This window comes from Anastrepha obliqua, chromosome 3 (genome assembly GCF_027943255.1).
Source record: "Anastrepha obliqua isolate idAnaObli1 chromosome 3, idAnaObli1_1.0, whole genome shotgun sequence".
Taxonomy (NCBI): Eukaryota; Metazoa; Arthropoda; class Insecta; order Diptera; family Tephritidae; genus Anastrepha; species Anastrepha obliqua.
The window spans coordinates 69,543,153-69,559,946 of record NC_072894.1 but is presented as its reverse complement, the minus strand read 5'-3'; the positions used below and the strand labels follow the sequence as shown (position 1 = coordinate 69,559,946).

The 16,794-nt window shown below is 34.8% G+C and overlaps 1 protein-coding gene across 1 annotated transcript in view; it reads right to left on the bottom strand.

The window, feature by feature from the left end:
• LOC129242903 (eukaryotic translation initiation factor 5B) overlaps positions 1–16,794 on the bottom strand; it is a 149,556-nt gene that overhangs the window by 70,896 nt on the left and 61,866 nt on the right. Inside the window, exon 5 of the mRNA XM_054879819.1 lies at positions 7,499–7,575. Coding sequence (XP_054735794.1) covers positions 7,499–7,575 — 77 coding nt within the window. The remainder of the gene's footprint in view (positions 1–7,498; positions 7,576–16,794) is intronic.

Below are 16,794 nucleotides of genomic sequence, written 5' to 3'. Positions count from 1 at the left end.
ATTGAATATTTGTGTACTGATTTTTCTTTAAAGTTATTTTTCTTAAATTTATTCCAGTTGTTGGCGTAGCAACGCGCGCTGAGTACAGCTATTTTTGAATAAATAAACTCGAAGTTATCAGAACAAAGCTCCTGTCGTTTCTTGCCAGTCTTGTTTATTTCGGACTTCACCTTGTATGTATATTAAGATTTCCACCAAAATATTTACGTGAGCTGGGCCCATCTGAAAATACCTGGACAAATCGAGTTTTTTATAAGTAAATTTAGTTTTCAAAAAAAATTTTTTTTTAAATGTCCTCAAATGATAGAAGTGTTTATGGTTGAAAGGTTTGCCAAACATTTTTATCAACGGAATCCAAATCAGAATTAAATAGAAAATGTTAATGGCCGAAATGTAGTTTTTAAATTACGGTCTACATTCGGCGAATCTTTAAGCGGCATTAATCTTAAAAACTTTGCGGTCTAATTTCACTTGGTATTACTATGCAAGCTTCACGAAACTGAAAAACAACGATCAACAGAAACTTTCTAGTTAAAGGAAGTTGAGCAAACAATTTTCGTGTTATATTAATTTTAAATTTTATCAATTGAATTAGAAACCCCTTCTCCACTACTTACTCGGCTTTCCATCTGAACCAAGCAGACAAGTTCGAGCCATAAAAACATTTATGAGACCATAAAAGTATTCCCAATTACTACTTTTAAATGTTGTGTCACTACGAATTAAAAAGATTGTAAAAATGTATGTAAATGCTCATCTGCAAATTTTTATGGAATCTTTTTTATTTCTATTTTGTTTATTATTTTTTTTGTTTGCACACTAACCAGCCAACCACCAAACAGAATTCAAAGCAAGAGAGATGATTGTCATAAAATTTAAATATGTACATACATATTTATATTCGTAATTTGACTGAAGTAAATTTAGTTTTATTGAATTTTCGGCATATTCACGATATTCAGTATGTATTTAGTTTTTTTTCTACATATTGAAAAGCTTATGACGTCAATCAAATTGTTCGTTTGCTATACTATATAGTTTTTATGTTCATAATTGTTGAGCTTCTTCGCTTTTGCCTACCATACCCATAAACAGTATGTGACAAAATTGGATATATGCATAGCAAATACATGCTATGAAAAAGTTCCTCATAAAAAACATTTGGCGTTCGGAACCGGCATAAAACGGTAAGTCCCTCCATTTGTGGAACAACATCAAGACGCACGCAGACCACAAACTGGAGGTGAAGCTCGGCCAAACACCCAACAAAGGATGTATGCGCCAATGGTATATATGTATGTATTGTATATATAAATAGTAAATATATAAAAATAAAACAATGCAAAAGGGAATTTTTTGGAAATTTAAAAAAAAAAAATTTTTTTATTCAATTTTTCATTTTATATTATTTTATGCTTGCTATTTTAATTTATTTTATTTTATTTGAGTTTAATCGGGCTATTGCCGGAGACTACACATCTCGGATAATATGTTCAAGGGATCGTGCTCTGGTAGAGCGTAGTGCACGTTCTACGCCCATGAGATTGCTATTAAATGTTTAATGTGGCCCGTATGGTCGAATTCTGCATGCCTTCTAAAAGGTGTTGGCAGTCGTACATTTTCAAGTTTTTTATTAGATGCTTAGGCACTAATCCAGTGGAAGATATAATTATTGGAATTATATTCACTTCCCTCGCTTTATACATTCGTTTTAATTCTATGGCCAAATCTGCATACTTCGACATTTTACTGGAGTATGTGCTTTGGATGTTGCGATTAAAAAGCACCGCTATATCAATTACTGCGATTTTTTTATTTGATGTTAATATTGCCTTTGGTTCGTATTTAAAAAACAAGACTTCTTCTTGTAAGAGACCGTGTTTTATCGCAAGTTGTTGGTGGAGGATCTTTGCTACATTGTTATGTCTCATGACATATTCACGGGGTCCAAGTACGCTACATCCAGCAGCTTCGGCACTTATCTTCTATCACCTCGCCATGTATCGACCTTCGGGAATTTCTGGCAGGAATTACTCAGTCCTAGATAACGATTGCGAAACCTGCTTTCAGAAAATATGCGTCTATCCAGCCCATTTCGAATTCACGATATCCATCTCATCGTGTATTGTTTTACCTTCCATGCTACGATCATTTCTGCTGGGGATTTAACACTAAACCTACCGATATTTTATGTATTCCTATTCCTACCAAAGTGGGTCAAATGACCCGTCTTTAAAATATTATATATATTATTAAGATCACATATATTTCTCGTTAAAACAATTAGCAAGAGAAGAGTAAATCTTGAAAAATACATTCGATGTATTTTTTAATAAAAGTCGTGAAGGCAAACGACGATTTAATAATGTTATTTCTAAGAACTTCTGACAAAAAGTTTAAAATGGGTCAATTGACCCGCCCATGGTAGGTTTAGTGTTAACCCGCTCAGGTACTGGGAAGTCCTACTAAATTAAACTGAACGGGGAAAGTCATTATCTGCCATGGCGATATCCTTAATTGCATTTTTTTTTTATATTATTGTATTGTACACCCTATCTTCACCCTCTTGGAAAATTTATAAGTTTTACTTGTGAACTAGATAGATGCAGTCTAACTAATGGACTGAAAAGTCCCGGACCTTACCAAGAACACGTTTCTGATTGAGCGAAGCTCCCATAACACTTTTTAAACTACTGCTTCGCTTGAACTGCCTGTTTTCCCATTAAGAAGCAGTGTACAATTAAAACACGAACTTATTTTTGATCCATTGTTTTGAAAATAACAACACTAGTGTCACTCTTAGCATCACAATAACTCAAGAACTAATGAATAGAATATCATGAAATTTTAACAGCTGTCTTTTTAAGGTTAGCACTAAGTGGAAAAGAGGTGAATGCAATAAAACTGCTGTCATCTATGTGTTAGGCCCAGAACTTTTCAGCAGATGTGTTACAAATAGACAAGTAATGGAGCGCGTAAAGCTCAAAATCTTTCTTGTTGGTTTTTTTTTATTTAGCAAAAAATTATTCAAAAACAAAATTGGACTAATTTTGCCCCACCTCGCATCTTATTTTGCTTTATTTAATTTTATTTTATTTTTTATCCTTTCTTTTCATTATGCTTAATTTTTGCATTTAGATTTATTTAATTTGCATTAATTAATAGTTTGTTTATTTTTTTACTAATTTTTTAATTTATTTCATATCATTTCATTTTATTATATTTGATTTAATTCTTATTATTATTTGTTTTTCTTTTATTTATTTAATTTTTCTTTTCACGCCGAAAAAATTAAATAAATATTGCTCACTAATTCAATTCGGTGTGGTTTCAACAGCGTTACCGATGAGTCGCCAGGATGAAAAAAAACTTTCAACTTACTTTTTAAACTGAGTTGGAAGATCTAATTAATTATTTGTTCAATTAATTTTTCATACAGTTTTGATGTTTTCAGTGTATATGGCGGCCGCCGCACTCGAATGGGTATGTTCGAATCTCGGTGAAATGGGTATGTTCGAATCTCGAAAATGAAGAAAACGTTTTTTCTAATAGCGGTCGCCCCTCGGCAGGCAATTGCAAACCTGCGAGAGTATTTTTCCCATGAGAAAGCTCCTCATAAAAAATATCTGCCGTTCGGAGTTGGCTTGAAATTGTAAGTCCCTCCATTTGTGAAGCAACATTAAGACGCCACAAAGAGGAGGAGGAGCTCGGCAAAACACCCAAAAAGGGTGTACGCGCCAATAATTCATCTCTATATCCATACATTAGTAAATTTCTTATTTTTAACAACACACTGTACGCGTGAATCAATGGAGGCTGGTCACCAGAGCGTGGTAAAGAGTCATAAAAATTGATGTAAGAATAAAATACAAATATCATAAAATCATCAAAGATACTAAATATTTAATAGAAAGTCATTAATGTTGTTGTAATGTGAGTCGTAAATTATGAAAATCGTAAATGTTATTATTGCATATAAGCATTTATGTATTCACTTATGTTATTTAACTTTTTTTTATAAATATTCATTGCACATTTTTATCCATCAAAGAATGCGGCATTTCCAATAATAATTTTGTAATAGATAAATATATGGTATACAAAGCTAACGGCTACACCGGTTTCCTAGAAATTACTTTTTCTACTCTCAACTCTATTACAGCCAAAAAATTGCTGGAGGGAGTTTTCTTCGTCTATCGGATCTATAAGGGACTCTGCAAGACTTAGTCCTATACTTTCCAAAGATCATTCAATGGCTTCTGGGGTCAAAAAACCAGATGGCACTTGGACTTTTACCACAAAAGAATCGATAGAACTTTCGTTAAACACTCATTTTCCGAGATGCAGCGCCCACGAAAGTGAAAGTATTAGGCGGAGCTAATATGACCCACAGCATCTTTTAGATGAAATAATTACCAAGGAGAAAGTTGCATTGGCAATAAAATCTTTTTCACCTTTTAAATTTTCGAGGCTTGATGGGATCATTCCAAAAATGCTACAGGGAGCCCTGGACTGTATCCTACTATGGCTAAGGGAAATTCCAGCATACGTTTTCATATATACATTATGGTTGAATAAGGCGACCAATTCTATCACACGGATCGGTAGTTTGGTGGAAAGCTCTAGAGCAGAATACAAATATCAGCCTGTGCAATAACGGTCGGTGCAATCAGAATATGTGCTAGAGATCTATTAACGCACTGACACACGTTATTCCGATAGATCCACCTATCAGGAAGATGAAAACCAAGAGAGCATTTAGATTGAATGAAGCGAGTCGCTGGAAGGAAAAAACGTATGGCCATAGCAGTCTATTATTACGACAAGCTCAGTATATCTCGGAGAGAACTGACTATACCGTCCCGACGGTAACATTCAATAAAAATTTTGCCATTCTGTTTACATCTCTCGGTATTCACAACACTGGGTGCAATCAAGAATATAATTTCCTCAAAATACCTGCGAATCGAGGATTGTAGATGGAGAGACCAGACTACATGCAAAATTAGCAAAACGTTATGACCCACCTACAACCTCAAACAAACGGCAAAATTGATAAAAATGAAACTACAGAAAGCTTGGAGACTCATGGCAGTCATGGCTGGCTTTTGGCCTATCGGGGAACAAGCAGTCAAAATGGGTATCCTCCACAACACACAAGAACGAGAGAAAAAGGAAACGATTTTCCATTTCCTCTATAAATGCCCTGCCTTATGGAAGGAGAGAATGTCAAGCATGGGCAAACCACTGTTCGAGAGTCTGAAGCAACTGTTGAACTATTTTCATCAAAATTTCAAAGTTTTTATTAGACTTCAACTTTCAATCATTTTTATTCTGAATATGCAGTTTTATAGACATGCAATTTTACTACTACAATTTTACAAGTACCTTGATTTTTGGCAATTTTATCCGCTGAGATGTTGCGCATTTTCTCCATAACTATAAGGAATGGGCTGTATTTTTTTATATGGAACGCGAGACGATTTTTTCTCAAATCACTTGTGCGAGGAGAAATAGTAATGAATAATTAATAATAAGTAAACTTTTTTTCCTTAAAAAACCGAGATTCCACAATGATTTTCAATTATATGAAGAAAAATATGTAAAATTTCTAAATTCATTTTAGAATAAAAAGTGTAAATTGGCAAAAATAGAGCAATCAGCTGAAATGATTATACGGGAAAAATAAACATTTGGCAGATTCTTTCATTTACGGGATACGATGCGATAGGTACGGCCGGCCTGCATTGGTGAGTTCCCATTTGCACGCCCTATCACGAGGTAGACCAGAAGTACATCTACTTCTATAAGCCCAATATTACACTAACTTCCCTGCAAAATGTATGGGAGTTTAGCCAAACGGAGGGTTAAACGCAAACCACATTGAGGATATTCCTTAAGCGTGAGCTTACAGACCATGTCATGCGCTGCTATGCATGCATGACTTTTCTACTCGCATATGATCGTATGTATATGCATATGAATACTTGCATTGATTCACAATTCGATTTCAATTTTTTCTACCGATCATTCATTAATTCCATCAATCGCGCAAAAATGGCTTTTCTCATTCCCTTATAACAAAACTTCTCGTAATTAATAAATAAATAAAAAGTAAAAAATAAAATATATAAATAAATATAAAAAATAATATAAAATATGCATAAAGTGGTGACTGTTAGTGCTGAGACTGACTGTGTAGCGGTAAGTTTGAATTTGTCATAGCAACAAGTGTAGTGCGCTTGTGTGAGCTCTAGAAAAATCGACTTAGCTTACCAATGCTCATCGTAACATGTAAAAGGAAAATGTCACGAATTGCATTTCGACACTGCATACATACTTGTAGATATGTATGTATGACCAATAGACACCAAACACCCCTTTTCACGCAAACTGATTTCTTCATCTTTATTTCCGATTGAAAAAAACTCATTATATTCGCCTCATGTCACTTGATTTAACAGTTTCCAATTAATATAAATCAATTGCCAAATTCGAGTTCATTCACCACAAGCATAAAAAACTTGAAAAACTCATCAATGAATTTGATACTTGCAAGTTGAGTGACTAACTAATGAATTGGTAAACTACATACAAATGCAAAAATCCGGTTGAGCATTTTTTCCTTTTTTACTACGAATATCCCGTTTCCAAATGTACGTATATGTGTATTAGTTTGTACCAAGTAAGAAAAACTGGGAATTGGTGAACCAAGTGAATAATTTTTTCTAGCGCCTAAGCAATTAAAATGAATTTTGGAGCAACGTTATTTTTACCGACGAGTTTAAATTCAACATATTTGGTTCGAATGGCAGTAGTTTTGTGTGCAGAAGGGCGGGCACAGCGCTCAATCCGTCTAATGTGGTCAATACTGTGAAACATAGTGGCGGACATATCAAATTTGGAGAGCAATGATGGTGAATTGAGTGGGCCCGTTTTGCTATATTGAAGACACTATGACTAAAATAAATTATCTAGAAATTCCGAAGGAGCATATTCCCAAAACAATTACAGTTAGCAGCAAAGTACAGCTTTATGCGCGACAATGGCCCAAAGCATACTGCGCTCATTGTAAGTTGATTGGTTGATTTACAATGTAAAAAAAAGTATTGCCTCATCCTCCTCAGATCTCAATCCCATTGGGCATTTGTGGACCCACATTGAAAGATAATTGCGCAAGCGGCAGGTTAGTGGTAAAAATTACTTAAAACCAGACATTGAAGCGATGTGAGAAAATATTCTACAAATATTGAATAAAATATTAGTTCATCAATCTTCCTTTATTTCCATATTTTCATTACTGTCCCACTTTATGTTTGAGTTGTAGAATTAAGTTATTGCTTTGTTTACAGGAAAACTTTCAAATAATTTAAATATTATATTATTTCCATTTCTTATAATAAAATACTGAATTGAATACTTTATATTGGCTTTGCCTTTTGAAAATTGGTTGAACCGATCGCAAGTTATAAATAATTGAAGTCATGAATATACTCACTGTGCCTCATGTTCCAGCATAGTGGATGCTTTCATCACATCACGTTTCACAACAGGACCAATCCGAATGGAGCAATACTGAAAAGAGTAAAGCGAAGATAGAAAAATTTAACTTAAATTTAAAACTATTTTCAAGCTGAAAAAATGTAAAAATAATATGTTCAACCTAGCAAAAGCAGAAGAACTGAGGAGATACTAATATATCATCGTTGTCTGAATTGACATCATTATCTTTCAAATCACTTCCACTATAAGCGATAATAATTTTGTGTATCTAGATACGGATTCTTATGGAAGAGGGCTTGCGGGAACCGCCACAATTATAGATATACCTATACAAGGTGAAGTCCAAAATAAACAAGACTGGTGCCATAAAAATGTTTTTGATGGCGCTACCTTTTTAATGAGTTACATCTCTAGCTGACCTCCAATGAAAGCTTGGTGGCATTCGGTTCAACGGAAGCGAAGTTATTGCGTCTAAGGTGTCAGTATGTTTGTGTCATTGTCATGTCATGAGTTCGGAACAAAGAGCTAATATCAAATTTTGTTTTAAAATCGGTAAAACGTTTGCCGAAACCTTTGAATTGATGAAAAAGTTTATGGCGATGATTTTCTATCTCGTGCCAGAGTTCATGAGTGGTTTACACGCTTCAGAGATAGTTGTGAGGACATAATTGACAATGAACAACGGGCCGCCCAAAATCAATAATCAACAAAACTTCATCAAAATTATCCGTAAATTTATCAAAAATTAACCGAAATCATCGTTGAAATTCATCGAATCGGAGTTGAATATCCCCAAAACATAGATTTATCGCATTTTAACTGATCATTTGGGCTTACGAAAAGTCTGTGCACGTTTCATTCCGCACAAGTTAACTAAGGAACAAAAATTACTCAAAATACAACATTCGTAAAACCTCATTAAAGAGGCGAGAAAATACGATAACTGGTAATGAAACGTAGTGTTTCCAACATGAACCTGAAACTAAGCGCCAAAGTGCAGAATGGAAGGCCCCAGAGGAAGTCACCACCCAAAAAATCGCATTTGGAGCACCAAAGTACAGAATGGAAGGCCCCAGACGAGTCACCACCCAAAAATCGCATTTGGAGAAATCAAAAATAAAGTCGATCAAGTCGTATTCGCCTGATATGGATCCCTGTGATTTCTACCTATTCGAAAAATTGCATTTGCATCCAAAAGGCTTGTACCGACATCCTGAAGGATATTCCGGTCAATGGCCTGAAACACTCTTTCGAAAAGCTTTAAAGATCCTGTCGTTTATATTTTAGCTCAGTCTTGTTTATTTTGAATTTCACCTTGTATATATGTATATGTATGTAAAATTTACCCTTTAAGCTTTTTTGGGCGTTTGGTCGAGCTCTTCCTTCTGTTTGTAGAGTGCGTCAACTTTTTCTATCAATTGTTGTTTCGTGCCTAGAATGAGTTTCGAACCCGCACCCATTCAAATGGTAGTTACGCAGCAATCCATTCGGCTACGGCGGCTGCTGAATAACATTGCTGTATACACTTTGAAAATTATGGTACAAGGTACGCCGCACAATATCCACGGAAGCAATGAACGTGCCTGCCTCTGCGTACCTTTCCCTTAGAAATCTTAGGTACATATCTAAGGCACAGAGAGTACTAGTTATCTATTATACAATTATGAACCGAGGAAATTCCCGAACCTAACGACTTTTTCCGGTTTTCCACAGATGACTTTAAACTGAAGCGAGTAAGAATAAAAGTCATTCTGTCTACCAGACCACTATGGTATCGTAATACAGGAAACAAATCCACATCATTATCTGAATTTATGCGAAGTTGCTGAGAGTATCCACAACACTTTCCGTAAAATCTGCACGAATGAGGGATTCCGAAATTTTAAAGGTATCATTTTGGAAGATGGAAACTTCAGAAATTAGTATTATTTAAGAATATGAATGATACAGCTAAGTAAAGGATAAGGCAGACTCGTCCACTCCATGGTAAGAAAAGGAGGGCGTCATTACATCAGAGTGAAATCACAATTAGTACAAATCATGGGCCTAGGTTGGCTGTGGCCGCCGTAGCCGAATGGGTTTGAGCATTACTAAACTATACTGATATTTTCGTAGGCGATGATTCAAATATATAAGTATATTTACATAGGTAAAATTTTCTGCACAATTGTACTCTATCTTTTCTAGTTTAGTTAGATGTGAGTTTGTAATTATTAATTAGGCATATAATTTCATTACTCATTAGGTTTTAGTAGTCAGTCATAAATAAAGAAATAAACACTTAAACTCCCCATATCCACCATTCGCGTTTGTCAAAATAACTCCCGATTTGAGCTGGACATTTTCCTCACTAATTTACATTTTCCATTCTGAAATCATAAAAGCCAGCTCAATACCCAATTGCATACATGCATATGTACATGTCTCTGTACTTTTATACCAAAATTGTGAATAAAGTGCAACAGAATGGAAACAAAGCCTCCAGCCCTGCTGTGAATCCCCCACAAAATAACTATGTTTCGGTTAATAACCAACTGCCAGTGGCAGCACGTGATTCGATTGCAGTTGCAATTTGCAAACATGATATTGGCGACAACTCTATTAAGCCACAAATATCCAGTAAAACGTCAACACTACCATTTCCTCTGTGTTGTTCATTTTGCTGCGTGGGTTACATTTGGATAACTGCAGCAGAGTTTGACCTGATGCGTGCTTTGCATTTCTTTTTAGTTATTTTGCCAAGCTGACATAGAAACAACCAAAACCGTCCTAATTGACCCTCTGCAATCACAGATTTATTCAAACAAACATATTTCTATTTATGTACTATAATTTCACATGCACATAAACAAGTCAGTGCAGTTGAACGAAACCCGCAATTACAGGGTCCGGCACTCGAAGTGTAACCAACTTCAGACCGCTCGTGCAGCTGATGCCCGTGCACAGTTAGCTAAATGACAGTCCAGAGTATTACATACAAGCGCGCGGAAGCATTTTGTCGAGAGTAAACGTGAGCAAAGTAAATCAGTAATGGATTTCAAACAGTGTGATTACATTATATTTGGCTGGAAAATCAGAACCAGCGATTGTTCGTGAACTCGAGCACCTTAAAGTAAATAAAGTGTTTGTTAATCACTCATTACAATGATACTGGTAGCATAGCAAAACGTCATGGAGATGTTCATCAAAAGACTGCAACGTCACGCGATATGGTTCGAAAAGCGAAGACTTGAACGAAATCCCCGACGAGGTGCCAATCAAATGACGACAGAACTGAAAATATCTGACCGTGACATGCGCCGCATACTGAAAAATGATCTTAAAGTCAAGCCTAATAAGATCCAAAAAACGCATGATCTCACACCAAAGCAGCAACAAGTCAAACTTGAGCGAGCGAAGGAGTTGCTTCGCTTGGCCGAAAGCGGTAAATTTCCGTAAATTGTGTTTTCTGACGAGAAAGTTTTTCAAATTGAGCATTTCGTAATCCAAACCGATAGGGTTTATTTGAGCGACCGGCTAGTGCACTTACGCTAGACTACCGAGGCCGCTAGTAGCGTAATATGGTAGAAATATATCATGCTCAGCTCATGCGCAAATAATTTACAATCTGAAATGACCGAGGAAAGGCCAAAAACAAATTTCAAAACCATTTAACTGCTCCGAAAAGATATCTATTTATAATTTATTAACCCTCCGTAACCAATGTTAGTCGTTTCGACTACTACTGTTTAGTTTTTTGATCGTAGCTTTTTTACCTCACTATTTTTCGTCTCACCCTTTCATATTAAAGTGGTTTAAATGTGAAACTGACGTCAAGTGCAATAGATGTGTTGTGTGCTTTAAGTCAACAGGTAAATATATTAGTATTTGTAAAAGTAGCGTAGGCGAATCAACGAACATTAGGTTTACTGTACCTTTTTTTCAGGACTGAAGCAAATGGCTACATACAGATTGCTTGCCGATATAGAAATCGAAAAAATTTGTCTGATGAAGGTGAACATTTTAGTGATGGTGAAGATTTTAGTGCTTCCAAAGCGAATACGCGCCAAGTTTATCGGATGAAATGGCACAGCAAAGTTTCTCAGATAATAATGAATCAGAAAATTTAGAAGAAACCAGTGTTAATTTAGAAGAAAGAAGTCAACATAATATAATAAGCTAAATAAAAGGAATTTGCATGAAAAATAGATATATTTGGACAGCAAATAAAGGAAAGCATCATAGAGCAGCTGGTCGTATAGTGCATCAAGCCAGAAATCCAACATGTCCTGCCATAGGTATTACTGATCCTTTAGGCATATTCAAGCTTTTTATCACGGAGGAAATTTGCGATATAAAAGTCCAATACACTAATATCGAAATTCAGAAAAGAAAACAAAGCGGTAGTGTAGAATCTGCCACTAAAAAGCAAATAAATAAAATTGAGCTTCACGCAATCATTGGTATTTTGGTTTTGAGTGCGGTGATGAAAGATAAACGTTTGACAGCTCATGAGCTTATCAACTCTGAATATTCTGAAACTAGATACGCGTCAACTATGAGTCGATCTCGATTCTCATTCTTGATGGCTATTTGCGCTTCGATGATAGTTCTCAAAGAATTTTACGTATTAATGATAGATTCTCTCTGCTATAGCCATCTCAATGCCATATCTAGGCAAAGGTTGTAACTGTGACAATATGCCTCTTAGCGAATTGTGTGTGAAAGAACTCACGAAGTCTGTTTACGGCTCCAACCGAAACATAACAATGGACAACTGGTTCACATATATACCATTGGCAAAATCGCTGCTTAAAGAACCGTACAAACTAACCATAGTCGGTACATTGCGTTCAAACAAGGCTGAAATTCCTCAGGAAATGAAAGTAAAAATTGGAAGGAAAAGAGGCACAGCAATATTTTGTTATGATAACGAACTAACACTGCTATCGTATATGGCGAAACCTAAGAAGATAGTGTATGTGCTGTTGTTTCGTGATGAAGAGGGTGCAATGGTGATGAAGAGGGTAAAATGAATCCCTCCAGTGGCAAACCAAGTTTAGTGGAGATTTATAACAAAGCAAAAAGTGGCGTCGACACACTCGACCAGATGTGCAACGGTATGTCTTGCTCACGAACAATAGAGATATGACCTATGTGTATAGTATGTTCTTTGGCATACTAAATATTGCTTTGTGAACAGTTATGTGATCAATGCTCATAATATGATAAATCAGAACAAAAAACCCCTATCGTGTCGTAATTTTATGAAGAATATTCACAATTCGCTGGTGACACCGCATATGAAAGAGCGCTTGAAGCAACCTAATCTGCAGTCAACCATACGTGGAAACATCCAAGATATTTCAGCAGAATCAATTGAGAATATAACACCTGGGAATTCAACTAAAAAACAAACCAATAAAAAAAAAAACTTGTGCTTTCTGCCCCTATCAGAAACCCCGCATGACGAAGAAAAAAGTATATGCGGTGAGCACAAAGTTGATTTGTGCACCTTCTGTTCAAAACACTAACTTTTTATCTTGTTCTTTGTTTTTTTAATATATAAGTGTTGTTAACTTTTTAATAGTATAAAGCTTTTTATGTTGACCTTTTTTTTATAATAGTAACTAAATGTGATATTTCACGAGACTCGTTGAATAAGAGCACTAATAAATTAAAAAAAAAATAAAAACCAAATTTGAAAAGCTTTGTTTCTTTTTACTTAGGCAATCTAAAATATTCATAATGTTCTTTTTCAATAAGTTTTGGGGTATCTGGTGTGCTCCTGGCTTTTTGGAAGCCCTTTTTAAATCACTCTAGTCGATGAGACTAACATTAGCAAAAATGTATTAAAAATATGATTGGTTATGCAGGGTTAACTTTTCAAGCAACTCTTTACATAACAACTTGCGAGAATGAAAGAAAAAAATGTATGAAAATGGAAATAATTTGACGGTAAAATTTCATTAATTCATGCGTTTAAAGCAGATAGTGCGCGATTTCTTTAAAGTACCTTAAATCGCCCATATGTCCCTATATCAAATAAACTTTTTAAGTAATTGTAAAGGTAAATGCGGCCGCCGTAGCCGAATGATTAGTGTGCGACTGCCATTCGGAATTCGCAGTACGTTGGTTCGAATCTCCGCGAAAACACCAAAATGAAGAGAAAGTTTCTTCTAATAGCGGTCGCCCCTCGGCATGCAATGATAAACGCTGAGTGTATTTCTAGAAAATGTCTACCATGAAAAAGCGCTTCATAAACATCCATAAAACTATAGGTTTCCCCATTTTGTGGAACAACATCAACACGCACACCATAAATTTGATGAAGAGCTCGGCCAAAAACAACCATCCTCCATAGGTACCAATTATTTACGATATATGTAAGTATATATGTACATATATATGTACATATGTATATGTATATGTATGCATTTGAATGGTGCAATATTCATTTCACAAGAAAGCATTTTATCTAGTAAAATCAGTATTGTTCCGAAGTGCAATATGTTAGAATTATCACTACGGATGACAACGAATACGGAATGGACAAAGCAAATTCACAATAAAAAAATACGTGCGAATCTCGTGGTGGTTTTGGATATACAGGTAGTGACGTTTAATGATTTTTAAAGTCGTATACATGCGAGCAATGTGACTAAAGCAATGAAAATATAAATCGTTGGAAGGCGAATTGAAAAAGTAAAGGATCAGGTTGGATTAACAGCTGGCACAGCTGCTTTAAAATTTAATTTACATTCATGAACTTAAAATGTCAATGCGAAACAAAAATACTGTTGGGATGTACATATATGTACATTCATGGCATTATTATTTTATTTGGGTTGGCTTTCCATTGCTGCCACGATAAATTTGCTTATAATGTTTAATTTTTGCATAAACTTAAAAAAATGCCCTATAACAGAAGCTTATTTTACTTAAATACAAACACAGGAAAGTAACAATATTCATTCATAAACACTCTTTATTAATTCAAGATTTGATTTCAAGCTATTCTTACTTAATAATACTACAAATTTTATTACAATAAAATTCTATTATCCTAATGCTTATCTAAACATTTGTAATACCGTGCAAAATAAATGTACGGGACGAACTGTCAAAGGAACGATACTGAGAAAAGAATAAAGCGAAGCCGAAAAAACTCAATCAACCAACAATAAGGTTCGACAGAACTTTTGTAGTTTTTAAAAGAGTTAAATTAACCTTTGGCCTTCGATAAATTATTACTAAAAAAATGTGAAATTTTGGACTAAAAAATAGCGATAAAATTATATTTTCCAAAAAAGTGAAAATTTGGATTAAAAAATCGCGACAAAATAATATTTTCATAAAATGTGACAATTTGGAATAAAAACTTGAGCGAAAAATTTTTTCGCTACGGCCTACGGCGCTTTTTGTTTGAAAACATACAAAAACAATTATTTTACAAAATAAAAGTTTTATAAAAAAAATAAATTTTTCATCAGGGTCACTTATAAATTTTACGATAATGAAACATTTTCATAAATATTATGAATTATAAAACCTAAATTAAATGCTTGCTGGGTTAACAATTGCTTTATACATTTCTCTTCAACGATATTTCAGTGCTTGATGCAAATACGGTCGCAAAAACCTAATTTTTAAGCTTTTCCTGCGGGTTCTATAGGGACCCTAGGAGGTTGGGACTTTCATCGTTATCATCATGGGCGGTGCCACGCTCTCTAAAATAATGAAATATAATAAAAACCCAACAATCAATAACTTTTTATTGAAAATAAAACATACTATGTATATTTTTTTACAGTACTTTAAAAATGCAGAATTATGGCCCAAAATAAAGTTGTTTACATAAATGTATTACCCAGAATTTTAATTTTACATTATTTTGTCTTTGAAATATTTACCTAATTACGACCTAATACATAACACAGGTCAACAACGTTTTGTTCTAGGAAAGTGTAGGGTCATTTTCGAAGTAATTTTTTTCGTAGAATCCGAATCCGGGGTTTAAATTGCTCTATTACGTCAGGATTTTGAGATATCCTAACCTAAAGGTTTGAGAATTTAACTTAATGGCACTGTCACACTGGTAAGACGACAACGAAGATAAAATCACATTTACTTCGTCATAAATTTCTGAAAGGTCAGAATACGAAGTACCTGGTAAATCATGACAGTCACATAGGATAGACTTGCCAAGAACAAAGCAGAACTCCTATGCTCGAGACTGCAACAATTACACCCTTTAAATAATGACTGAATAACAGTAGACAAAAAGAGTAGTCACGATATTTTAAAATGGTTGAAAAATATCACTGGATTGATGGGAGCCCTTACTTACTTACTTAGGTGGCTCTGCAACCGAATGTCGGTTTTGGCCAAATCCAAGATAGTCCGCCAGCTGGGAGCACTTAACATTACAAAACAAGTAGAGACTTTTCATAGATAGTTACGCCTAAAAGCCGTTTTATTAAATTAGAGAAATATTTTACCTTCGAGTCTACTGGTCACACTGTCAATATGAAAGAGTCTTATGAAAATATGAAAACCCTGATGCTGCAGATTTAGTATGAACACCAATGGCAAATCTGCGGAGAATTAAATTCGTATCTCTACTGCTTGGCTTGCCATTAGGCGATACGAAAACTTGTTGCTTTATTTGCGAGTAGGATAGTCGACAGAAAAGAGCATTATAAAAAAAGGTTTGGTCTTATCGTCAGTCAATTCAACCTGGGTAAAAAAATTTTGAATATGACCCCTTAGTTGATCCAAAGAAAGTGCTACCTCCACCTTTGCATATAAAACTGAGGATGATGGAAAATTTAATTAAAGCAATGGACAAAGCTGCTTTTCAATACCTTCACCAGAAATTTTGAAGGTTAAGTGGAGCTAAGAAGGCGTATTCGGCTGTGCTCAATCAAGAAATTTATTTAAAGATGGTAACTTTGACTCGTCCTCTCGTCCTATAAAAACTTCCTTTTTAGAGTTACAGCGATGCACATGGAGAGCACTTCCATCAAGATATCGCAAACATGGAAAAATAATATCAGTGCAAGGGAAACGTTGCAATATTACCGGTTTATTTCTGGACTCTTTGTCGATATGATGCGGAAGCAGAATACAAAAGAAAAGCAAAGACGACACGCCCCAATTCTACAAATGAATAGAAAAATAATAGCATGTCTTTGGTTTTTTTCAAAAAAACTAAATTTTTTTTAAGAAATGGAAAGAAATTTGCTTATTTAGCTTAAAAATACTTTAAGAAAATTGAAATTTGTAAACTAGTGGAATCAATAAACTTGT